The sequence below is a fragment of the Toxorhynchites rutilus genome, chromosome 3, assembly GCF_029784135.1.
Source record: "Toxorhynchites rutilus septentrionalis strain SRP chromosome 3, ASM2978413v1, whole genome shotgun sequence".
NCBI classification, from domain to species: domain Eukaryota; kingdom Metazoa; phylum Arthropoda; class Insecta; order Diptera; family Culicidae; genus Toxorhynchites; species Toxorhynchites rutilus.
Window position 1 is genome coordinate 189,167,969 of NC_073746.1, and position 26,673 is coordinate 189,194,641.

General features: G+C 36.8%; 2 protein-coding genes across 14 annotated transcripts; both read right to left on the reverse strand.

The window, feature by feature from the left end:
• Nucleotides 1-1,540: 1,540 nt before the first annotated feature.
• Nucleotides 1,541-23,395, reverse strand: LOC129775679 (E3 SUMO-protein ligase PIAS2). Of its 13 annotated transcripts, XR_008742998.1 has the most exons (13): nucleotides 23,030-23,393; nucleotides 16,245-16,408; nucleotides 15,621-16,188; nucleotides 15,222-15,462; nucleotides 15,062-15,167; nucleotides 14,871-14,999; nucleotides 10,367-10,533; nucleotides 10,210-10,307; nucleotides 9,970-10,147; nucleotides 9,458-9,607; nucleotides 2,282-2,380; nucleotides 2,045-2,201; nucleotides 1,893-1,935 (listed from the first exon to the last, which is right to left on the reverse strand). XR_008742998.1 is itself a non-coding variant. In XM_055780677.1 (12 exons), exons 1-12 carry the CDS (start codon nucleotides 23,069-23,071, stop codon nucleotides 1,769-1,771), a joined length of 2,040 nt encoding a protein of 679 aa, XP_055636652.1. In that variant the 5' UTR covers nucleotides 23,072-23,395; the 3' UTR covers nucleotides 1,541-1,768. The 13 variants fall into 13 exon arrangements, 8 of the variants coding, with proteins under 8 accessions (XP_055636652.1, XP_055636650.1, XP_055636657.1 ...); XM_055780677.1 differs by lacking the exon at nucleotides 9,458-9,607 and having other exon boundaries at nucleotides 1,541-1,913; nucleotides 2,045-2,150; nucleotides 2,282-2,377; nucleotides 23,030-23,395; XM_055780675.1 differs by lacking the exon at nucleotides 9,458-9,607 and having other exon boundaries at nucleotides 1,541-1,913; nucleotides 2,045-2,150; nucleotides 23,030-23,395.
• A 1,886-nt stretch (nucleotides 23,396-25,281) lies between these two features.
• Nucleotides 25,282-26,568, reverse strand: LOC129773743 (uncharacterized protein K02A2.6-like). Its single transcript, XM_055777387.1, has one exon. It carries the CDS (start codon nucleotides 26,566-26,568, stop codon nucleotides 25,282-25,284), a length of 1,287 nt encoding a protein of 428 aa, XP_055633362.1.
• Nucleotides 26,569-26,673: the final 105 nt, after the last annotated feature.

Consider the following 26,673-nt stretch of genomic DNA (forward strand, 5'->3'; position numbering starts at 1 on the left):
AAGATCATGAGGGGTCCCGCCGCAATGAAGACACTTGTGCTCTTTCGCGCAAAGATTCTCATCATGGCTGTCTCCACAATCTGCGCAACGTTTTTTATTGCAACAATAGGCGGCCGTGTGACCGAGTTGCATACATTTGTTGCATTTCATTACCCGGGGTACAAACAACCGAACAGGTAAACGAAGTGCACCTATTGCAACGTAGTTTGGAAGGGCGGAACCATCAAAAGTCACACGAAAAGAGTTTGTCCGATTGAGAACCCTTTTGTCATTTTTTTGTGACACAGATTTCAGTCGATCGCATGCAAGAATCTTCACAGTTTTTAGTGAAGAGTTCTTGAAACGACCGACACCATCGATAATCTCTTTTCGAGTCAAACCCTTTTCGGTTATTACGCCGTCTATTTCGACGTTGCAACAGGGCACGTATACGCGATACTCAATCGCAAAGAGGTCGCAGCGCGTGATTTCGTTCGCTTGGGTCCTGCTTGAGACGACAACTCGTAGTTTGTCTGGCCCCATCCGTGTAATCTCGGTAACTGCAGAAAACTTCTGAGTAAGTTCCTTCGAGATACGAATGACATTGAGAGGTTTAGATTTTCGTCTAAAGTATACAATGAATGGGCCTTTGGAGCCTTCATGGTATTCTTTTGGACGAAAATCCTGTTTTTCGTCAATGTCCTCATCTTCGGAACTTCCAACTTCATATATAGAAGTTTCTTCCTCAACTTCTGCTTCATCTTCCTGCTCTTCAGGTGGAGGATCGGTATCGGAAATATTTAATGGCGTCGATGGGGGATCCTTCCCGACCTCAGCCATATAAAAAAAAATCGGTCAACTGTTCGATATGAACAGAATATAATGATTCAAAATAAATAAATGAGAAAAAAAAATTTTTTTTATAAGGTTATGATTTATTTTATGTCAAATAAAATGCTAAAATGAAAAAAGTTCCAATAAAAATTCAACGGTATATAAGAAATAATGATCACCCCTAATGCCAACGTTTGCCGATTTGGTTAACACAAAGTTGAACAATGGTGTATATCGTGCACAGAAGGAAGAAGGAATGATAGCGAAACAAAAGAAAAATAAATTTCTACTTGCCGCGGCTGTGTGGCGTGTGTGATGAATGTGTCTGATTTGGATCCTCAGCGCGCACCACTTTAATTTTCGCTACACTCGCAAGCGCAACCGATGAAAAAGCACACTATTATTCGATGTGAAAAAACACCTTTGTTGGATCGATTAATAACTTGTCCGATCTGCTTGCGAGTTGTCGAACCAATGAATGTAAGGATATACTGTATCATTAGGATTGTAAGAATCTGTTCATGTGGAAGTGTGAGAGGTTTATATCCGTTTATGGAAAAAGACTTGAATAAATAACACTTAAATTGGATTTCCCCATACTTCGAAAAAACAAATAAACCTGGCGATCAAAAATATCCTCCATGGAGATGAAAACCGGTGTGAAAATTAAGAGAATATTCTCACAATTATGGTAATGGTAATCGGAGAAATTAAATTACACAAACAATGGTGTTTCCTTTTCATCTTCTTTATTTATAATTCATTGTGCTTTTTGCAAAAATGTTATATTTTGTTGCTATTACAAGAAAATCCTACATACTCCTTTCATGTTTTCTTCAATATTCCGAACAAATGTGTGAGATTATTTAAAAGCTGAATGGAATAAGTTAAAACTAGTCCTCGATCTACATACTTATAAGGCAATTTAAATCCTAGTAGAGTTTTCGTCCTTGTTTCAAAAGTGTGAATCATAATCATCACTCGAACCTTGTACATTATTCAGCACACTCCACTGGTTCGTATGGTGTGACATCTCGTGAGCATCGCTTATAAAGCGATTGTAAATGTATGATTGTAGATCGTCCGGTGCAGGTTCATATCTTGGAAAAATAATCATAGAAACTAAACTTTTTATTGTCAGTTGCTAGTAGACATATACTTCGTTGAATGGCTTTGATCGGAATGGGACCAAAAGCGTTCTCAAACGATAGGTATCATAAACGTAACTCACCTATTCAGAGCAAGCGGATTGAGTTGCAGATTGCTAGCTTGTTCTAATGAGCTAATCGGCAGTTGATATGGAAAAGTAGATGTACTAGCAGTAGTAGATGAAACATCTGTATGTATGTGTATTTGTGTTCATAAATTATTGAATAATAATTCAAGGTCTTAAAAGTAATGGAACGATTAAATACAAAAAAACAAAATAGTAAAATTACAAATGCAGCTGAAGGCGCTAAACACTTACTATTTGACATCGGTGGCATAGTGCTCTCATATGCTGGAGGATTAGGTGTTGATGGTGGCGAGGGCGAATCTAAAGATATAACTGATTGCGGAACATCTGCTGAGAAATGAAAGTGTGTGTAAATACAGTCGCATGTGTAGAAAGTGGTCGATCAGGTTGTTGAAATAAGTTTTTTTTTTCAGAATGTCTATTTTTTTATTTGGGTCATTGCCATGGAAGCAGAGGATATCCTTTCATATTTTCATTCTCTATTGATTTTCAGTTCTTGTTTTCCCTTTTCCACTTTTGAGTTGAAGAAGGAAAGTTGTAGAGCGCTTCAAATATTATAAATGATTCCCAATGAAATTCAGAAATATGAAATTAAAAATGTTACTATACAAATCAACCGCATGTCCATATTGCCACCACTGTCCGTTTTACCCGCACCTCCCCTAACTATTGTAAATGGGATGATCCATCAGACATTTATCTCATAAATAGATCCCATCTTTATGAAAACAGTAAGAATTCTTCGATCCATCGTTGTTACATAGGTACACATAGTGATCCCCGATTTTTGAAATTAATCGTTCATCAGTTAATCGAATACTTTTTAGCAGTATGTTATTCGATACGATTAATTGCCCCAAATCGATTAATCGTCACACTGAGAGAAATAATTAGTTAGACTAATATTTCTCATTTGCTAGAAAGCCATCTGGATTCAAAAAAGTGTTGATTCTGCTTGAAAAACAAATAATTATCTTTTACGATCTTCTAAACTCGTAAACGAAGCTTAACTCGCGTTGACGGCATTGAGCTTTTTTTACGACTTTAGGGGAGCGTCAAAGATAATGATTGAATATCAGGATTAAGTGCGCTACACATACAGCGTCACCGTCCTGTCAACTATTCTCTTGGACTTATTTTGCCGACGTCAAAGTTGCCGGTGATGTTGTATGTGTGAATTCTACCATATGATTTCCATGGGCGACTGAAGCTCCAAAGGATGCTGAAGAGGAAGATCGAGGGAAAAGTGGCTACATTGCTGCGTGCGCTTGCCCTGGAGGTCGGTGCAACCGGCCAAACAGTGAAAAAATACCTGGCGAACATGGACATGCATGTCAGGAAGCGGAAGTCCCGTCCACTGGTCTCGCAGCAGCAGGCAATGACGCAGCAGCAGCGGCTGAATAAGATGGTCAAGTCGATTTTCCCGACGAATCGCAACGTGACGGTGGTGATGGACGACGAGAGCTATCTCACCCTGGATGCCAACGACTGGCAGGGCTCTTCGTATTATTTCATACCATGGCGAATGTTCCGGTTAACTGCCGGAAGGCCGCTCGCTGGGGCGTAGATTTTTTTTCCAAGTAAGCTAATATAATTACCTTCCATGGGAAGTTTATCAAAGTCAATTATCTATCTTAGTTTTTTTTATTACCATCCGAAAAAAGTCGATTTTTAATGCAAACGTTAAAATTACAAAACTGCTAGGTATCTTTTCTATGTCTTTTCAAGCAACATCCGGCACAAAGCAATATGTGGACAATGTGAACGCTTTTTGAGTTTCAGTAGACTAGCATTTTTAATTCCAAGTCTAGACGGATTTCAAACGGTAGGGTAGATAGGGGCAATATGGTCCCCCTAAGAACGAAACGTCCTAAATCATGTAGGAACATTTATAAATTATGCTACATGTTAAAAACTCACGATTTGAAACCTTATTGATTGATGTATGAATATGCTTTAAAAACAATTTATGTGGAAAATTCACACTTTTAAAAATGTGTTCCATTTCCGTCGATCAAAATGGGTCACCATGCGGGGCAATATCACCATGTTAGTTGATTAAATCTTTCAAACATGTTTCCGCTAGGAAATAACGTAACAAGTTCATAAAAGGAAAGTTTATTCTATTTTGCAACTATCACGTATATTTCATTCGATTTTTTCAGTTTATATGTACAAATAATACAATGTGATCAAAATGATTGGATTGCTACTTTACGTTACTCAAAGCAGGAACAGGGAATATCTGTGCAGTTATGTACCCACAAGTGGCATCGATAGAATTGGTTCCATCCATCTCCGTCCGTAGAGGAACTGAATAGTTCCGCAGTAGCAACATAGGAAGTGGAAGTAAAAGATTCTATAATCGTTATTCCGTTCTCAGCACCTAACGATCAGCTGAAGTTATAGCGCTCATGTTCCTTTTCCCCGCATTATTAATATTTTGGAATTTTTGGTCTGCACCTGTTGAATGAAGGTAACAGTTTACTTGCTTCTATTATTAATGAATGATAGTTACTGGAATCACTGATGTCTCATCGACGTTGAATTGCTACTAGTGGAATGTTATATTTTTGCTGTGTACCCTCGAGTATTTTCCGACTGTAACGCAATTAAATGGCTATCTTCTGTCGGCGGAGGTTGCTTCTGGTGCCCGTAGTGAGAGTTGTGGGTGGCGCATTCGAAAACCAGCAAACTAATCTATTCTGGCCAATTGCTTTTCGCTATTGGAAGGATTAGAAATATAATTTCTTTCAGTCAAGTCATACGTCAGCTTCCGGATATAGGCGATAAGCAGTTCTCTTGTTCCGTCGTCAAACCACCATCAAATGATCCGAGCAGCTAGAGCTACAAAGGATCTGCACAATGTAAATAACGTTTAAGTGTTTCTCGTGGGACACAATGCACTAAGGCTTTATGTCGCACTGACGTGCCACTCTTCACTGTTTCGATGGCCGCATTCAAGTTGGTCTGTGACCGGATGTTCTGGTATAATTCCACACCATGATTCCACATCTAGCTATTTCAAACTATGTTTACAAATTATGACAGCTGTATGTACAGGTTATGTTAAAAAATACCTGGTCATATTGCCCCAAGCAGGTATGCCCATTCCGTCCGTACATTTACGCTCAATAAAAATGACTTGATCTTTTACATGAAACGGCAGAACAGCGCAATAAATCAGTGGAAATGTTAAGCAATAATACCAGTACGAATTGATATGAACAGATGAGTCATAAATTTCAGTATGAAGCGTACAGAGCTTACTTTGCTGCTTTTCTTTTATGGTTTTCGTGATAATGTTACTCTAATAATCTTGAAATTTTTTTACAATATTTTTATATAACAATTGCATTTGAATACGGTTTTCCCGGGGATACTTAATAAGAGTATTTCTAACACATTTGTTGGAAAATAACGAACATAAGTGTTATTGGTCCAATAACAAGCCTAAGCGAAGGGGGGCCCATTTCGCCCCGCCTGGTCATTTTGCCCCTATCTACCCTACTTGTTTCATCTCTGGAACTAGTTGGTTGATCGAAAATTGCTTGCATTGTGTTCAATAGAAAAACAATATCTTCTATTTTGTGGTCGGTGCTTCCGGTGCTTTCGATTTAGTGATTGCATGTGCTTTTTTATTTCGTTACACATACATACACAAATTCAAGAAATATATGCACGCAATTACCGAAACAAAATCTAACCGTCATCCTATATCAGCTCAGAATTATAAATAGGTACAACATTGTTCCAACTTGCCCCGTAATGCGGGGCAAGCTGGAACAGCACATATACAAATCAAAATTTGAACAAATATTATTTTTCAAAGTTTGTGGTATGGTTAATTATTTTTCTATTGACGACTTATAACTTTTTTTTATATTAACATACATGTTAGATATTAATACAACATGGTTCTTATGATTAGAGAAGATCTAAATTAGATAAATTAAATTTATTATTTCAGATACCGATGTTATGTATAGATTTGACGTGACTTTCTAATCGATTGCATTGGAACGTTTGGGGTTAGTAAATTCAGTCAGTAAATAGTTAAGAAATGTAAACCGATATGGCCCTAAAATGAATTAACTACTTGTACGAAACCATTTCAAAAGAAAGATAACGAATTTATCATGTTATAAAACAAAATTGAGAGAAAAGGAATAGTGGAATAATTTTTTTTCTCGATAATTTTCTTCTTAATAAAACTACAATTTGGTATTTTTTTAAGGTATTATATTATTCATAATAAATAGATACTGATTATCTTGTAAATAATCATGAGTGTTCCTTACAATGTTCTTTTATTTGAAATGATTTCTACATATTAGTACAGTTAATTCTTCGCCTGCTAGTGATAATTATAATCATCTATTGACATCGATATATTCACAATTTCCTTAGGAAACATCGTTTCTTGATTCACTTAAATGAATTTATTCTAAGATCTACGATTCGAAATTAAATCTTTGAAAATGAAGAGAAATCTCGAACTAATTGAAGTGGAATACAGCAATTCAAATATGCTTCCGACTGTGAGCCACAACTTAAACGTATTCGTATATAAAAATACGACTTCACTGTGAATAGATTGTCTTTCATTACGATTCGCCTTTCATACCTAGCAATTATTTAGAAACACCAAAGAATTCATTTCCCCGTTTGAACACTACATTGCCAAATAATGTTAGAACCGTTGCCATTTTTTAAATGCCACCATCTCGAAAGTCAAAAGTCGAATATGCTCTCAACAATGGTTTTAGTTGTCTGTTCACAAAAAATAACGAAATCTAACAGCTGAATCACACGAAAAAAATGTTTGTGTCCCACTGCCAGCTGAGATATTTTCTCTTCTTATTCCTGCAAAGTTAGAATGAATAAGAGTGGTTTGGATAGGATCTGACCCAGTTGCCGAGAAAGACAATGCTGATAGAATCCACAAATGGCCATCGTTACGGTAAATTTGATATTGTTCTCGGGATTTTGGTTCGACTTTTTGCACGTCTCTCAGGAACAATAATTTTCGAGTTATTTGAAATTGAAAATTCAGAGTATCAAGGCAATTTCATCATACTGGTGGTCGATGATTATATAAACATACTCCTTTTGGACTAGAAGTTAGAAGCACCAGAAAAAAATATTTTTCGAAATCATTTTTATGTAACTTTTGAAATGACATCATATCCTTTTTTACATGACTGCTCATTATTATTACAACAAATTAAATATTCACTCGACAAATCCAATACTGAAAGACAATTATTTGAATAGATCGATTATTGTAAAATTCTCGATTAAATGAAAAAAAATTGGAAAAAAATTATCCATAATAATGTATACTGGGGCAAGTGGAATTCGGGGGTAAGTGGATGAAATACAAAACAAATAACGACAAGTATTTTGCTTTGTTTCCACACAACATCTGCCAAACAATCAATAAACATCTACTAAACGTACTTTTTAGTCTTTGTGAACTACCAGACGCAACCAAATATTGCTTTGTTTACATTCGCATTTTTGCAGCTGCGGTCAGAGTTGATTACGCTGTCAGTAAAACTGCATTTTCGACCATCGGCAGTTCGGAAAACTGGTTACATTTAACTACATTTCATTTTACATTTTACTACGCTTAACAAGGGGTAAGCGAGGGGGTCTCCGTAGCCACATTGGTTGCGCGTTCGCTTAGTAAGCGATCGATCGTGAGTTTAAAACTCAGGACCCTCATTGACCATCTTTGTGTTGTTACAGAATAGCTACGTCCACGCAACAATCATCAGCGATGGAGATCGATCCACGGACGAAATTAGATCGATTCATCCATACAACTGCTCTGCTCTGCAAGACACATCGGGCTGCTGTTCTATAAATAGCTCAACAATGATCAATCATCTTTCTCCGCTGTCCAGTGGTCTAACTGGATAATGGAAGAAAAATACAATACAGAATACTCTTACGCCTAAATGGCTACTGTGTAAATGTACCATATGCAATGGTATAGAAGGAATACTGGCGAATGGCAACTGTGTAATGTAATGTAATGTGCTATAATTATAGATATGATAACCATGTGACATGTACACGATTTAAATTCGGCTCTACAGCTAAAATGCTAAAGAGCCTGAAATAAATAAATGGGATAAAAAAAAACAAGGGGTAAGCGGGCTTTGGGGTTTAGAAATTATTTTTGGTCAATTTTAAAATCTAGTTGACGAATTCATTTTTCGGTTCCATATATTAATAGCTAATTGGCTATAGTAGTAATGTATGCAATTCGTTTTGAAAATAATCAAAAACAGGAAAAATAGGGTACTTTATTTTTGAAATAATGATTTTCGGGATTCCACTTGCCCCAGTGTACCTTAAATCAAACATAGTTCACAATTCGATACTGACGGCATTGAGCTTCGTGTTCTGTTTGTGTGAAGGGAAAATGGTAATAGATTTTTGGGTGAAACACACTTTTAGAACAAAAATTATGAATGAAAATTAACTTTTTTAATTAATATATATATATATATATATATATATATATATATATATATATATATATATATATATATATATATATAATATATATATATATATATATATATATATATATATATATAATATAATAGAGCAACACATTTTCTGCAAGTGGTAAAAAAGTCTTGAACGAAAAATGTGTCTGATATGATTTTAAATTATTTGAGCAGAAATGTAAAAAAATCCATAGAAAATAGTTGAGTAAGTGTCAGGAACGTATTGGAAGTACTTGAATAACATCAATTAATAATTTTAATACAAACATAGAACTTCCTTCAGATCCTTCAGTGAATCGTTTCACATATACAGATGATTTATTTTGACGTTTGTTTTGCGCCAAAGTAAGGTTGCAGTGCAGGTCACTTGGATTTGAGTCGAACGGATTGAAGAATTCGATCGATCGATCGAAAAACCAAAAAAAAACTGACCACAGGACTAAAATTATGAACTCCATTATTTCACAAAAAAAACTTTCTGCTTCACCTCTTTTGTTCGACGAAGTTTTTTTTACCTATATTTAACGCCCACAGTGAGATAATTCGTGGGAGAATAAATGCAATTCTCGAATGATGGATTGTTTTTCAAAACATACATCGGATAGAAATAAATGAAATTATGGTCATGAAATCATGAACACAAAATAATACATGGGATGCTAATGTTGAACAATAGTGTAAGAAACTAGAAAGTCACTAGTCACTAGAAAGTGACACAACACGTTATTCAGGAACAACGTTGCATTTCATTCGGGTATCGTCGTTTAACAAAAAAGTAACTTAGAATGATGGTAAATTTCTAACATTTTTTTCTTTTGTGTATTAAATAAAATACAAAATTTGAAAATATTGACATGAATCAAAAATATAAAAACCTCACTTCTCTGGGTTGAATGTCCACATTCATAGCACGTATGTGATACTTTGTTATGTTGCCCAGTATTTCTAGTTGCATATTTCTTCTTCCATTAATTTGTTTCGCTATCCATAAGTTCTTCGCTGATAATATTTTCTCTCTCGACGGTCTCATCTGTGTCAACAAGCGCAGGTTTTTTATATTTTCAGGCACCACGTGTGTAGCGTGAGGAGTATAGGAAGCAGAGGAACACGATTGGCAATTAGTCACTTTGATATGGTTATTTACTTCAAGCAAACTGTATGTAAATCAGAATTCAATAGACAGCGTGAAACGATTAAATAATAAATGTACTATTCGAAGAAACTAAATCGTATAATTAAAAATCATGTAATGAAGATCAATGACTGTGGATGCCCACTTATTAATATCAATCAGTTATACCATTCTAGCAATTTTGCGTCTTGGTCTAGTAATTGTCGTAGAATCTGCTACTGTTTTAGTATCAGTTGTACAATTTTTCGGTTGAGACCTACCATTTGTTGTTTTTGGTTTGGATACCACCACAGTCGCAGCAGTCGTAGGAACTGTGCTTGTGGAACTGGTTGTAGTACCTGTGGCATTTGTACTGCTTCCTTGTCCGCCTACGCGAGTTACTACTTTTCGTTTCAGCGGCAAATCATCATCGTCCGAATCGCTCAACGTCAAGTCGACCTACGGAAAAAAAATGTTCAGATTATTTTTTCATTACCTTCTTCTTTACAATTCTTATCAACCGTTTCATTCGATGGCGCCGTTGTAGAAGAAGGTTCGCTGCTCGATATAACACTGGCTTGATTGATGCTGGATTTTGGTGGATCAGTCGATATAACTTCTGCAAATCGAAAGTTTAATATGTGCGAATAATTTTATTTATATGTACAAGGTACACACCGATATCATCAGATATCACTTCAACTTTCTGCAATGGCTTACTAGGAGTATCTACACTACAGGTGTCATTTGATTTAACATGAGTGCTCCATGAGCCGTCCTTGTGTAATTGTATCTCATTGTCATCACACGAAAGATTGTTCGACGCCAAAACTTCTTGGAAGTAGCTGAGAATTAAATTGGGATGAATAAATTAGAGTATTCAATGTGAGTAATTCTAATTGAGGGGCTTAGAATGCAAGGGGTGTAAGCGATTTGATCGATTTCTTTTCATCAACTTTTTCTTTCGTGAATAACTCAGCGCACAAAAACGTTCCAATTTGATTTTGCTATAGAAACCGATAATTGAGGTTCTGACCTATCGTCTACAATGTCAAATAAGCTGGGAATGTGTTTGCAGTTAAGTTATGATAGTTATGATCAAAAGAGAAAGTCGATGAAGAGAAATCGATCAAGGCACTTACACCCCTTGCATTCTAAGTCCCTCAATTAATATTCAATCAATATGATATACTGAACTCTGTCCTGAAATATGTATCTTTATGGTGGAGGTGGAAGCTAGCCATTGTAGTAGTATATGTAAACCCACGAATAAAAATGGGGTAATAGTGTATGTGAGAAAAGAGCAAAGCACACGTAAATAGATCAATTCACTTATCAGACTGTGTGGCGCTTCATTGACACGAGTCTTTGAATACTAAAGTAAAATGTATGAACGATATGTTCCGATGAACAATTGCAAATATAAATATATATAGAAGGTGCATTTGCATGTGAAGTAAAATTTTGATAATACGCGAGCGTAACATGAGCAAATTTATAACACATGCGAATTGGGGCTCTTTTGGTATTTATAAGTTTTTCCGCATAGTAACTCGATGTTGATAATTCCTTAATATTTTCCTTCCTTGATCGTATTGTTTTCACATATTCACGTTGGAGAGCCTTAACCCTTTTCTTCGTTGGCCGAGGCATTTTGATTCAATGTAATACTTTTCCGTTTACTGTTTTTGAAACCATAGGCAGCCGTGGCAGTGTTCCGAGCTCTACATACAATTTTTTTGCACAATGCTAAAACTAACATTATAGACCCATTGAACGTAAAAATAATAGTTGTATTGATATCAACACAATTTTATTCTATTGGTTTTCATGACATGAAAAGCTATGACTCAGGAATAACATTTTATTGAGTGGTTTTTAAAGCTGTTTCGATTGTCTGGCATCAGTGTCGAAAAAATAACGATGCTTTCACCATTGTTGCAAAACCATTGTTGAAGATTGAAAAATGAAAATTTATCTTTCAGAGCACTTGCTCGAGTTTTTCGACGTTTTTCGCTATACAGTGCGACAGCAGATGAAAATTTAATATTTTGTGAATAATCGATTAGATTTTGGTTGATATTACTTGATGGGAAGTGTGCGAAAACGATCATTTTCTCATTGTCTCGCAAAATTATTGATTTTTGGGCGAGGGGTGAGAGAGGGAGATGAAAGAAATGAGCGCTATTGTGGCTAGCTTCCACCTTCACCTTATCGATTTTTTTGGCTTTTGGCATCAACTTCGATGCAGTCATTAGCCACAGTTTGATTTTTTGATATAATTCATGTCGTTTTCTTCTTCTTGGTAGTAGTGTTGTGATCGACGGCGACGAGCTCGACGTGGTGGAGGAATTTGTCTACCTTGGCTCGTTTATAACAACTGACAACAACAACAGCCGTGAAATTCGAAGACGCATTGTCAATGGAAGTCGTGTCTACTATGGGCTCCGCAAATCCTTGAGGTTCAACAAACTCCGACCCCGTACGAAGTGTACCATGTACAAATCCCTAATTCGACCGGTTGTTCTCTAAGGGCACGAAGCATGGACGATGCTTGAAGAGGACTCATAAGCGCTCGAAGATTTCGAACGCCGAGTGCTCAGAACAATATACGGTGGTGTACAGGAAAACGGAGTATGGAGAAGGAGAATGAACCACGAACAATCTGCCCCATCTATAAAAAAAAGTAACAAGAGCAAGAGCTACCATGCAATCACGATCCTAAATGGTGCCTACAAAAAATGTCTCAGAATCCTCAGATCTGTTGGAATCGTTTGAAACTCACAGGAAAAATCGAGATATTCCACCACAGGTGCGATCTCGATTCCAAGTTTGCGATGGTAGAATTCTCTCTTGCTCTCCTTTCATGTCACAATTCTGCTCCGGGATCGGTTGGAATGAAGTTCAGTCTGGTGGAAAACCTCCTTGATACGACGACACATCGTTTGTTGGATTTATTCAATCAGTTTCTGAAACATGATATTGTTTCGGATGATTGGATACAAGCACAAGTTATAGCTATTCAAAAACTCGGAAAACCGAACTATTTGAACTAGCTAAACATTTTTAATTATGTCTAGCTGATCCGGCAAACTTTGTCCCGCCCAAAATTTATTCAAACATTTGCATTTTCTTGCTAAGCCAACGTTCATGGGTTCAAATTTTCAAATTTTCAATTATCATGTTTGGTTGAAATATGTGTAATATTTTTATGGGGCCCCCTCTCCATTCTAGAGGAGAGAGGGGTGTCATACCATCATAGAAACATTTCTCGTACCCAAAAACACTCACATCCCAAATTTGGCTCCATTTGCTTAACTAATTCTAGAGTTATGCAACCTCTCTCCACTACTTTAGGGAGGGGGAAGAGTGTCGAACCACCATATCAACATTCCGTGCCCTCTAAAAACTCCACATGCCAAATTTGATTCAATTTGCTTGATTAATTGTTGAGTTATGTAACCCCTCTTTCGTGCCCTCTAAAACCTCCACATGCCAAATTTGGTTCCGTTTGCTTGATTAATTTTCGAGTTATGCAGAAATGTGTGTTGTTTCATAGCACAATCGTTTCCCCCCACATGTTTTCATAAGAACATTCGCTATTAATGGAAATGCCCTCTCAATGTTGGTGTTTCCACACGAGAGACAGAAGACCATTTTTGGCAAGAAATTCCTATCTTTAACTGCTCCAGTCGTTCATTTTTCGGATCATAGTGAGCAAACTTGTTTATGTTGCTAGCAATATTGTTTCAGTGATAAGTCTGCTGGAGCTCCACCTCTGGAATTTTTTCCTCCATTTTTTATCGGAATCAATGATGGAAAAATCAAAGATACACCAACGCTTCATAAGCTTTAAAACCAGTGCTTCGCAACGATAACCAACAACAACGATTTACCAATTCTTCCTCTTCTCCGTCCTAAAATCTGACATTCATCTGTAGCCTTTTTGTAGTCTTGTTCGAAGACTCGTCAAAACCAACGACAATGTATGGGGATCTTCGTAGCCTAATTGGTGGCGTGTCCGCTACTAAGCGAACAATCATGAGCTCATAAATCAGGGCCCTCAACTGTCCATCTTTATATGTTATTCTAGCTACTATGTCCATGCCACAATCATCATGTGACGGTAATCCCAGTCCCTTACCACCATCATTACAGTCTGCTGCATCGGTAATTGGTACTATTAATAACACAACAATGGAAGCCTCATATCAACAGTTTCGCTGTGTATGGTTCAAACTGTGGAAATTCGAACAATATCCTCACGCTGAAAAAAGGGGACATGTGTATCGATAGAATAGGAATACTTCTAAGCTTAAATGGCTATTGTGTAGTAGATAAAATGCGTATCAATAAGATAGAAATACTCTTACGCCAAAAAAAGACTACTGCATAATATACAACAAATATCGATAGATAAAAATGGACACGAATGAATTCTCTCTGTTACAGCTGAATTGCTAAATGAGCTAAATAAAATAATCAGATGGACTAAAAAACGACAATGTATAGCTTACAAAGTTTTATCGAGCCAAACATCATAATAAAGCTCATTTAATCATGCCCTAGTTAGATCTTCTCAGCTTTGTGTCTGTCATGAAATATTCTTCTCTACACAAATCAGCAGTGCGGAGTGATTTGTGACCCATATTGGTTTCCGGATATCACAGGATCTCAACTTTGATAGTATAATTTTCGAGCATGAATTTATCAATAGTTTTCGAAAAAGAAAAAGAAGGGAGTTGGTTGAAGCTGAACTGATGCTGATGTTAAATGCTAGTGAAACAGCGCGAATGTGAAAGCCGTTCACTTTTGCGCTGTTTACCCTTCGAAGCGACTAAGTTCACCTACAGGCAAAAGTTAACAACATATACTGAAAGAACTACAGAGAGTCAAACTAGTCAAATGCAACTTTTTTGGTATCATTAACATTCTTGCTGCAATAATCAAAATTCTAATTGACGGAATTTAATTTTTTTTCCTAGACCCCGTTCGGGTATTCTTACCAAGATAGGTATAAATTTGAAGATATAAAAACAAAAACCATCGAATCAAAAGATTCTTCAATTCGCTTTGTGGAAACTATTCGTAATTCATTTTTTTTCTTCTTAAAAAGGCGACTCGACTGAAATGTTAACAGATGGTGCCTTGATACTTTGAACCTTTTGGATTATGAACTCACCCATCAATTACTAGATTATCGTAAATAGCCGATTTATCACATACAGGACAGTTCCAGGTTGGTTTACGTTCATTCATTTGCAAATACAATGATGCATCGAAGCATTGTAGATGCGAGCAAGTCGATGATCTAAAACATAGAAAAAGACATTTATAAAAAAATCGTTTCATGTGCATAAAGACAGCAATAACCTGCAGGGTGTTGACATTCTCATCTTTCCCAGAGGACACACCAATGAAACCTTCAACATGGTTGTAGCAATCTCACAATCGGCATCTTCATTGAGCTTTTCCTTAACTATGATGAAACGCATGACAATGAGATAAATGTACTTTTTCTATCTATACTCACTCAAGGCCCTTGTGTAGTCCGCTGGTTTAACACCTTTGGTTTTCATGCGTTGCAACAGTTGGGTAGAAGTTAGCTTGCGGACCAGATAACACGCAGCGGCATAACCTCGATTGTATTCCGTGCACCATGAAACTGCGATATGATTGGCGACCAGCGGTGACAGCTTTACGTTTGGAGTAATATTAACAGGTCGAGGAGGCCGTTTTGGCTCAACTCCGGGTTTATTAGTTGGAATGGGATTCTAGATTGAAGTAATTGAATGTTATTATATGTTTTACTAGTTTCCTATTATTCAAACGCGTGTCAAACTAATTATGGATGATACAGGCCTTCAAAACCATTACAAAATACGTTTTGAATTCCTAATTAGCTCAACACTGGTTTAATCTTTAAATTTACCGGAAGAGGACACAGTTTATTATTCACTTTCACTACTATATTTGGAGGGAAATAATCTTCTTGTTCACAAGATGTTTCCAGCAAACAAAACCGCAGTTGAACTTGGATTGTATGCTCAATTTTGTTCGCGTTACGGATATCTCTGTTGGTAGCGATATCTGTGGCTTGCTGCGGAGTTAAGTGAAAGAAGAAAGACCCTTCCTGTACTCGTTGTGTTGTATTACTAGGAACCAAAGTGGCCGGTTTCAAAAGCGTTGCCAGAACGTCGAAAAAGGCCAGCTTCTTGAGCTTTACGTCAGGGTGTATCGGGTATCCCGGGTTGGGCGTTGTTTCCGGATATGGAATCGGAACGATGCCATTAGAATGCACTTGAGCACCACGGTTGTCATTTTGTACTGTATTTGCATATTGTTGCTGGTACATGCCTGATGTTGGACGAGCTATGGCCTGCACAGGGGAATTTATAACTGTTTTGTTAATATTTGGCTCTACCGGAACCACAAGAGACTGCGCGGTTGTTGTGGGTTTAGTAACAACTGATTTATCAAATGCCTCAGCTTCCTCTTGACTGAAATAAAACAAAAGTGATTGATGTGTAATACATAAACATCTACCATCACATACGCTTTTTTATGGAACTCGCGGACTTTATGCTTCAACACAGATATATTCTGCCGCACCAAAATAAGTACACGTTCTATCAGTTCACTTTTACGACCACTACGGCTTATGTTGTACTCGCCAAGAATTTGCTGTAAATCAGAGACTCGAAGTTGATGAACTAAATCCTGAAAATTGAAAAATTGATTAACATAAAATAGGTCTAGTATTATCCATCAAATAAAAAAATTCAAAAAATTATCAATAGTTTTTTATTTACATAAGTTTAGTATAAGAACACCGCTTCAGTTCGACTTCATATAAATACAACAAGCGCGAATCAATCTCAATCAATTGCTGCAAATACTTGAATATGGAGCACAAAGTACAAGATGGAATGGCATGATGTTATACGAAAATTTTTCAAATAGTTATACGTCTGTAATATTTCAAAACATCGATAATTTTATGATTTTTGGCACAGATCCTCTTTTTTAAAACTTACTTCAAAAACATTTCGTTTTTATTTTATTAGATATTAAATGAAAAAAACATTATCATGCTTCTGTTTTATTTTTTTGTGCATAACGCTTTAGGAAGAGAAAATTGAATCATTTTTCATTACGGTGGCTGTGCTTTTGATACTTACTAAATACTGTCGTCTCCATGAATGTTTCTCAATTTCCAACTTAAGCACACATTCTTTTCGTTTCACAGATATCTGCTATCCTCATTCTAGTTTGATGTGAAACAAAATGAACCTACTTTCTTCCATTACACTTTTTTAAGTGAACCAAATTAAACATTTAAAACTCTCGGCGGTCTGTAATTATTTTCTCGTTTCTGGCGAGAATTAATCAGTGAAAACTATGAAAACAATGCAGTTTCAAAACTATGCTTGGCGTGTGAATGAAGAAACAAAATATGTACAGTTTGCTATCTGTCATTCGGATTCGCTATGCCTTCGAAAGTGATGCCAGATTGTCGAAAACTGAATCCGGATTAAACAATGTTGGGAGTGTAGTGGTGCGGGTGTAGAAGAAAATTAGAAGATGAAATCTCGCGTAACTTTTGAAAAGGTCCAATGTAACATTTTCGTCAACTCGAGAAAAACGAAGTTGAAGACCCAAACATTATTCCGCGAATTGTCTTAAAAGCTTTCGATCTTTATCGCTACTTTCACCACTAGCAGTCAAGAATAACTCTGAAAAACCAATCGTAACTGTTGTTCCGTGATTTGAGATTAAAGTTGAAGACTAGGAGCGAAAAATGTTACATTGGACGTTTTGACTACCCGCATTTGCACATTGGACATATTACGTTGCACGATAAGAATTTGAAACTAACTACTAAACAACAATCCAAATAACAGCATTTCATTCTAAAGGCAGATTATTATTGTTATCACTCGTCGAATTGCACTGAAATCTGTAACAACACTTGTAAGAAACAAAAACTCGAAACGACCGAAGTACGACTTCGGATTGTTTTGACTGCTTTGTTACTTCGAATGTTTCGGGCGTCGGAGGAAAGAAGCGTCCGAAGTAACAACCGGGCGCTTAAAATCCGAATCTGTACATTGGATATTTTTTGTATCGGCGATAAAAAAATGAAGATAGATACGTGAACGATTGTTTTTGTAATACATTCAATGATTGAAAACTAATAGCGTGCATCCATTAACTCGATTTGTTTACATTTGTTACATAGGACCTTTTCAAAAGTTACGCGAGAAATCTATATAAATGTGCGTAACCGCAGGGTTGTAGTCTAAACCACCAAACTGATCCTGGTTTTCAAACACAATTAGCTATTAGTGATATTTGTAAGTAATTTTTATTCTTTTTTCAATTAAAAATACCATTATTAAAATTATAGAAACCATTATTAAAATTCGTTTGAATCCCTATTTAGCACAAGATATTCACGGTAGATCCTTATGTTCTTTTTTTTCGTGTTTGCACCTAATTTTTAGTCTTTTATTGCGTTATCCGGGATTTTCGTTATTCGCGGTGACCTTGCCAGACGATTTTGCTTAGGTTTTGGGATCGAATGAGGTGTTTCATGAGTAAATATCATAAAGCACGTGTTATAATGGATGAAATGATCCTAAAACTACATTTTAGCGTTACGTAATTTGTGTACCACGCCAAAGCATTATAAAAGAGAAATCCCTGCTGCTTGTACTCTTGAAGCATTGCTTCTTAAGGTAATATTATATTATAAGGCACGGAGCGTAACCGGCGCAGCAAGTTTCATACAAGACAAATATTATTGCGTGTGTTTCAAATGTGTATGCGTATATATAGCGGAACGGCTCCGGGCATTCACAGCACGCTTCAGACAAATGCTTGAAGGAATTCTCGAAAAAAATATTTTTCCGGTGCCCACGAACTACACGGGCGAGTAGCACCATATATTTTACTCTCCCGCTACGAAAACAAATTTCTCCGCTCTGTCTGCACTGCCTGTCCGTACAAAGAAGTCGCTATGTCTGATAATATGAATACATCATGTATTTGTCTGCCCGTGTCGGTACGTGCCGTTTACGCTACGTGCTGGATAATATAAAACGACCTTTATACAGCAGAAAATGAGAAGTTGATCAGACTCTCAACAACTTACGAACTACTGAGATCTAATGACACTCGTCGTGGGATTTTATATTTTCAATTGCATTGACTGAAATGAGTAGCTGACTCAATCTCGTGCAATAACTTTGTTTCTGTCGGGTTTATTTAGCTCTCGTCTCCCACCCGATAAACAGCAGACGAATAATAGGTGCAATCGGTTGATTTTATTACTAGCAGATTCGGACGAATCTTATCCCGTCCTCTCATATGAATTCTTTCGAACATTCACATTTTCTTAATAAGCGAACGTTCGTGGGTTCAATTGTATAACTCGCCATTAATTGATCAAGTAAATTGCTTATTATTACTACCAAAACGCGTCATTATAATATAAATTTATTTCCAAATACAATTTTTGCTCAGGATTCTTGATTCACTTGCAAATAACATATTTCTCCGTTGCATGAATACATTCGAGTACAACAAAATAAAGACGATATAGATCGGACATTCCCTCCTCGGATTATCCGCTTACCAACATATTTGGTCTCCCATTTTTTTATAAAGATAGGAGACATAGAAAAGCGTTATTTCGCCTGAAAATTCATTTCCACAATTTCATTAGGGCAAACATCGAATGGATCAACAACGCTTATCATAATGTAATTGTAGAACATACGGGAATTCAAGTTTTCGAGTTTCCCTCAGAGTTTTCCGATTTTTTCTCTTGCTATATTCAATAAATCTATGGGTAGAGACGAATACAACAGAATAAAGAGGGCTCAAATCGGGCCATCCCTTCCCCAGGTTTTCCGCTTACGAACACGTTTGGCCTTCTATTTTTATTTATATAGATATTTACATGCTCACGCGAAAAAAAAGCAGAATTGATGTTGAAATATTTGCGCTGATTTATGTTCTTAAGTAATTCGTTTGTTTTCATAGGCTCACTTAGGATTGAAGGAGCCAAATTCTAAAATCTATTTTTATTTCTTTTGTTTGTCTCTTTTTTTGCTCTACGGTTCATAAGATGGGAAATCAATTATTCGCGAAAATTTTGAGGTTAGTAGGATGATCTATTTTCATCAAAAAGAATGCCCTCTTCTTAATAATAAGATTGGAATGATATTGATGATTACAGTGATAGTTTTGAGAAAAACAAAGATTTCGAGCATATAATCAAGGTCTTTTCTAGCCACCAAATTCCTCGGGTCCGGAGGGAGTGTTCTAAAGCCAAGCTGGCAAAACAATATATATCGCACGACCAAACAACGTGCTCGATGTTATAATAGCCTTGGCCAATAACGCGTTTGCATTAGCTCGTAAAATTGGTGATTAGAGGGGAATTGTTGTTTGTAATAGAAAGAACATAACCAAAAATTTTCCCGTATATAATTTCAAACATCATATGAGAAATCCCACGTGCAAAATTGGAGATTAAAATCGTTAAGCCTTAATGGAATCTTTACTGCATTTACAAATAAATATATATTTTTTTTCTGTCTTACATTTTCCGGAAAATGATAAAATATTGAAAAATCGACAAAGCATTGGCAAAATCCTGCATTTTTATTCCTGTAGAAGGTTGATCGTTAATGATTTGATAATAGACTTTTGTAGTATTCGATTAATCGAACGATTGCCGGGCATCGCTAGCCACAGGCAATACAACATAGGCCGTCCGCACACGAGTCAACTGGAAACCAACATCAACTTGACGAAGATTGAAAGCATGTGAAATCAAATGGGAGTCCGCACACGGGGCAACCAGTTGAAAAGGTTGATTCAACAACCTTCCAAGCCTTCCAACAACCTAGCATGTCGAGTTGCCGCTGTTCGAGATTGACATTTTCGTTCAATTTTTGTTCGCGTCATTTTCTGTGGTACGTTAAAAGATGTTGTAAATCTGTGTAAATTTGTTTTATCAAATGAAAGATGTTTTATGAACAAATAAAAAAAAGGATTCATTAATATGTAAAAGCAGATATAAATATGTGCTCGTTATGCATTTGTGTTTTACTAGGTTTATTTGTGAAAGATGTATTGATGTTTGATGAATTCTCCCGGGTATAAAATTTTATTTTTGAATTCATGGTGAACAGTAGATCTTGTGGTATACTAAATGTATATAAATGTATTTTAAAAAAATTAACTGCGTACAAAATGCCGGACTAACTATTTTTTTCTCAAAACGTCATTAATATGGGTATCAAATGAACGGGTTTGACTAGCAGTTAATTATGAAAAATGCAAATCTGAAATAGTCTCCACCACAAAATGGAGATATATACATTTTTTCAAAACCTCATCAATAAGGGTATCAGATGAAAAGGCTTGACTAGTAGAACACAGTTATTTATGAAAAATCTAAATTCAAGATGGCGACAATCACAAAAAGGCCAATTATTTTTTAAATTTTTATGCAAATCCAGCAGGAATCAAGTGAAAGATTTCGTTTGCTTTTGAATGTAGTACAAACCTTTGTTGTCATTATTATTATGCGTATTCCATAATATGATAAATCCAGTTTGTATATATTCTTATATTCATATATTGTAAAAAAATATAGATATGTGTATCAAATGAATAGCCTTGCCTTCGAGAACACACTACATTATGAACAATATAAAACTAAAAAAGTCGCCGCTACAAAATAGCAAGCCTGTATTATTATTACGTTTAATCACAATGAAACCGTTTAACTTAAAAAGATTTTTTACATATTTTACATCAAAGACATGGGGTCATAATAAGTTTTTATATGGGTGTCGTACTGGTTGACAATGATTTCCCTTGAAATAGCAGTGAAGTATAACATGTAAGGTTATGAAAAATAAAGAAAATATTTTTTTTGTAAACTTTGGATAAGTATCTAGTGAACAGTGTGTTTTAATCTGATGTTTTATATAATAGTATAATTCACGAAGGAGAATCCCAGCTTCGTGACTATTCTTCTATGTTTCCAGGTTTTTGGATATTTGTAGCGAATCTGTTAATTGATCTGTCGTGTACCGAATATTATTCTTAATGGATTACTCGATTTGATTGACATCAATGGCGGCACGAACTTTCCGGTCCAACCCATAGAAGAGTATTTCTCAAATTACCACATTTCAATAGAGGGCAATAAAGAGCTTCGCTGTTAGTAACCCTTCTTCAAAGATACACCTTTAAAAAAATTTGTTGTTCGTCTTCCAATTTTGCAAAAACTTGGAAGTTCTGAAGAGATAGTAACGAAGTGGTTTTTGTATCATGAATAGCCCGCATCTAAGAATACAATGTCGACCATTTCTTATACTACAATACTAAGATGGCTGAAGAGTGGTTTTAGCCAGTTGGCCCACCTTAGTATATACTTCTAGTCGAGTTTCAGTTGACCCGGGTGCAGACGGCCATATGTCAATGCATTCGGAAAAGTATATTATTTGAAGCGGTTTAGGAACCGGCGGTTTCATTGCTCCATTTTAAGGATGAGGTCCTCTACGTTACTTTGCATGGTGCATGGCCCGCTATCGCTCGATGTTTTAGGATTTTTCTTTGCCGAAATAAAAACATTGGATCAGAGTTTCAACTATTGTTTCAGCACCAATTGAAAACCTTAGGGGTCAATATAAGAAAACAATGTAAAGAATATGAATGAGTTCCGGCCTGAAATCGAATCGAAAAGTAATGTGGTACAAAAACTAACCAATAACAACACTATTCCTCGATGCTTAAATTTTTGATCAAGTAAAGCGATTGAAAGACCCGGTGCTTATTCGGAAATGTTTCCAAGTTCAAATGAAGAATAAGGTTATGTGGCGTCTAATTCAATAGCATCAAAATTTGCTATCTTTGTATTGGTTTGAGTTGTTATATCTCCATGAAAGCAGGAATTTTTAAAATACGATGGTCCAATTTCAACTGATTAAAAAGTCACAAAAAGTATGAATCGAAAAACAAGTTTGCTTTGTATTCCATATTATATTATGCATGTCGGTTCAGAATGTGATGTATTGAAAACAACTTTGTTCATTAGCGGATAACATTGGATGCATTAAACTTGCAGGAACCTAAACAAAAACAATGCCCCGAAATCTCTTATAAATTCAATTTTGAGTTTGAGGAAGAATTCGATAGTTATCAGAAATCTATTCACTCCTATCTTCAATCATTTAGACTGAGAAACTGCATCGAAGGTATCCGACGGATATTGATAATAGAATATATAAATCACAACATTTAACACCTACTCACCTTTAATTCCGAAAATTCAGCGGCTTGCCGCGTTTTTCTCATCTTCCAGAATCAATAAAAGGATTCTAAAATTATTACTCTTCTCGGAAGTATATTCTTCTTTATTTCACTGGTTACTATTAGTTGAAGCCGATTACAGTTACGCCGTGCATAGACAAGTTATGCAGAAGCAAAATATAAACCACTTCTAATGTACCAATGATGCCAAATGTAATGCTTCATTAATCCTGACATTAACTAGAATTTAAGTCACACACTATTCGAAAAGATGATAAGTCCATACAGAGAAACGAGCGCTAAATTCAGATAATAAATCTGTGTATGAAAGCTGGTAATGTTAACAGCCTGTCCCAACAGTACAAACATGTCTTGTCACTGCAGCATAAGGCCCTGTGCACACGGAGCGACTGACACAAAACACAAATTATTATTTGGTTTTCAGCGTTTTCAGCTTATGCAATATTCAGCACCGCACAAAATAGTATGATTTTAATGTGTTGCGCGAAAACCTCAATTCGACAATTGCTGTGTTTTTATTGAAAAATATATAAAAGTTTTATACAAAATTTGAAGTATAGAAAAGTCCTCACGGATTATCGCTTATGTTGCAAAATTGTGAACAAATTTGTGATCACTTGTTAAAATGCTCAAAGGCTATTAAATAGTTCTCCCTCTAATGGATCAGAAATTGATTACAGTCATCGATATTGATATAGGAAATAGAAAATCGTTTTTTGCATGTTATAAGATTTCGGATACACATGATGTATCATTTGATTGGTATTTTATACGATTGTAATTTGATACGAATTTATATGCGACCTGGCATGTGCAAATGTTATAAGATTTAATGTTTACTGGGAGTGATACCGTACCTGACTTGCTATCATCAGTTCAATTAGACTTCACTGAAATCAGTGACTTGATTGAAATGGTTTAATCTCAACTTTTGATTCAGCGATTGAGATGACATGCTGCCACTGACTTAAACTCAGTGGGCTCAAAACTACCTAATGTGTTCCCAGCAAACATTAAGTCGTATGAATAGCTATAATTGGAGGCGATATACATACAACCAAGACACATTTGTATGATATATGATGCAGATAACTAGCATATACACACAAAAGTGGAGGCGATATACGTATATGCCACATTTTGTACGCATATAAAGCCGTATATAACGATATGCGATGCTTTTTGGACTGATATGCGATTTGATACGACAACGTTACCACTCAATCCATCGATGACATGGAAAATCGTGTTTTTGCATTTTATGCGATTTTAGATATATATGATCGATATTTTGATTGATATTTTATGCGATTGTGATTTGATACGAAATTATATGTGACTTATCTTGTGCAAAGTTATACGATTTAATGTTTGCTGGGTTAGCAGAAGCTAATTCGCATCGAGCGGTTCAATCAGAACGCGTCGCGTTCATCGCAAATCAGTTCAGCTGCATTCGTTCGTTCGCAAACAGTTCGCCCGCAAACACTTTGTTCTCAAACAATTCTTTCCCATACAGTTTATTCACAAACAGTTCACTCTCAAACAGTTCGTTCACAAACAGTTCGCTTGCAATCAGTTCGTGGAGCGAACTATCGTTCTTTAAAGAAGAACGAATGTTCGTTCATTATTTTTGGCGAACTAGTTCTTTCGTACCGTTCGTGAATGGTTTGCCCATCTCTACTGGTGTTGGCAGTAGCTGAACAGGCATCCGTTTTGTTTTTGCACGTTCATCCGTTCCTCTTTTGTTTTGTTCTACGTTTGTTATCTTCTCAGTAATAAAATAAATTATGAGAGCTTGAGGTTTTTATGTCTTTATTAGTTGGAAGGTAAAACTAGAATAATCACAAATCTAAAAGCATGTCACTCCTGCTTCTGGCATGGCTACTGTGATCTATCAACAGGCATGGTAGCCAAGATAGCATCTCCCCCTCTAATTTGGTAGCAGTGGTAATCTTGAAACTTGATTGGTGGCCGGGTTGATCGCACGGGACGTTGCAAAGGTGTCGATGTCTGAATCGGCTGGGGAACATCCATTGACAGTAGAGTTTCATCTCCTTCACTCGACAACATATCTTGAAGATCAAGAACCTCGGCTGACTCAACGTGCTCCTCATCGGATATTGGTTGATCCAAGTTCAGGACTTCATTAGGTGTTGGTTGATCGTTCTGGATCGAAGATTGGGTTCTGTCCAGCTGAGGTGTTGGTTCAGCTGGAGTAAGTCCAAAGTCGTCAATCAAGATGCTGGTGCAGGAGCAACTTCTTCCATTTCCGTTCGGAGTTGATCAATGTGCGAACGTAGCACTTTGCGTCGACCAACTTGGCAGTCCAATAATATGTTGTAGTTGACGTTGCCAATAGCTTCGAGTACAACACCGGGCATCCACTTCCACTTCTCGTTTGCAGAGTAGACTTTAGCATAAACTCGAGCACCAGCTACGAAACTTCGCTTGACTGGTTGATGTTGTGGGTGAAATTCTGGTTTGGGTGACGGTCGTAACAGGTCCAAAGTTGTCCTCATCTTGCGTCCAAGCATTACCTCGGCTGGAGATTGTCCACTCAGAACCGCTGATGGAATGGATCTGTAGACGTACAGGAACGTTTGAAGTGCAGTAAGAGTTGACCTCTCTCCTCCGTCGACAATTTTCTTCAGCGATCTTTTCAAGGTGTCCACAAACCTCTCCGCTTGCCCGTTTGATTGTGGATGATACGGAGCTGTACGGAAATGGACGATCCCAAATCCTTCGCAGAAATCACGGAATTCAGCACTGGTGAACTGGCTTCCATTGTCCGACACAATGACTGTAGGAATTCCAAATCTTGCGAAGCATTCTCGAAGAAATGTGGTCGTTGTGGAAATAGTCGGGTAACGAGTTTGCAGTATTTCCGACCACTTTGAGAAAGAATCCACCACAACTAAATAGTATTTTCCATCCACAGGTCCAGCGAAATCGAAGTGGAGTCGTTGCCAGGGTCCTTCAGCTCGGGGCCACGGTTGTAGTTGAGCATGTGGTGGAGATTTTACAGCATTCGCACAGCTTGGGCATCTACGAACGTAGTTGGTGATGTCTTCATCTATTGTCGGCCAGAAAACGATTCCACGAGCGATAGCTTTTGCCCGTTCGATGCCAGGATGTCCTTGTTGAACTTGCTTGAGGATCCTTTTCTGCAGGCTTTTGGGAACTACAATTCGATCCGCCATCATGATACAGTCGTCAATTACGGAGTAGGAATCTCGACGGCTGAAGAAAGATCGAACTTCTACATCTTTGATACTTTCGCACCGTGATGGCCAGGAACCCTGTGCGTAGGAAATTATCTTCTGGAGCACGGCATCCTTCTTAGTGGCGATCTTCAGGCTCTTGTGAGTGACTGGAAGATCTTGAATAGAGTCATGGAACCAGGAACTAACGTCATCTTCGACTCGAGCCATAGCGATGACTGCTTCATCGTCGGGTTTCGGATGGTTGCTGACAGTCTTCAGAAAACCAAACCCAGCGGTGCGCTTGAGTTGAATTTTCATCAGCGCCGGCTCAAAGAACACTTGTGTTCTCTCTTGGTGCGAAGCGCACAAAATTCATAAGCACGACAGCGCTAAATGTACCCGGCACAGAACTCAGATACTAAC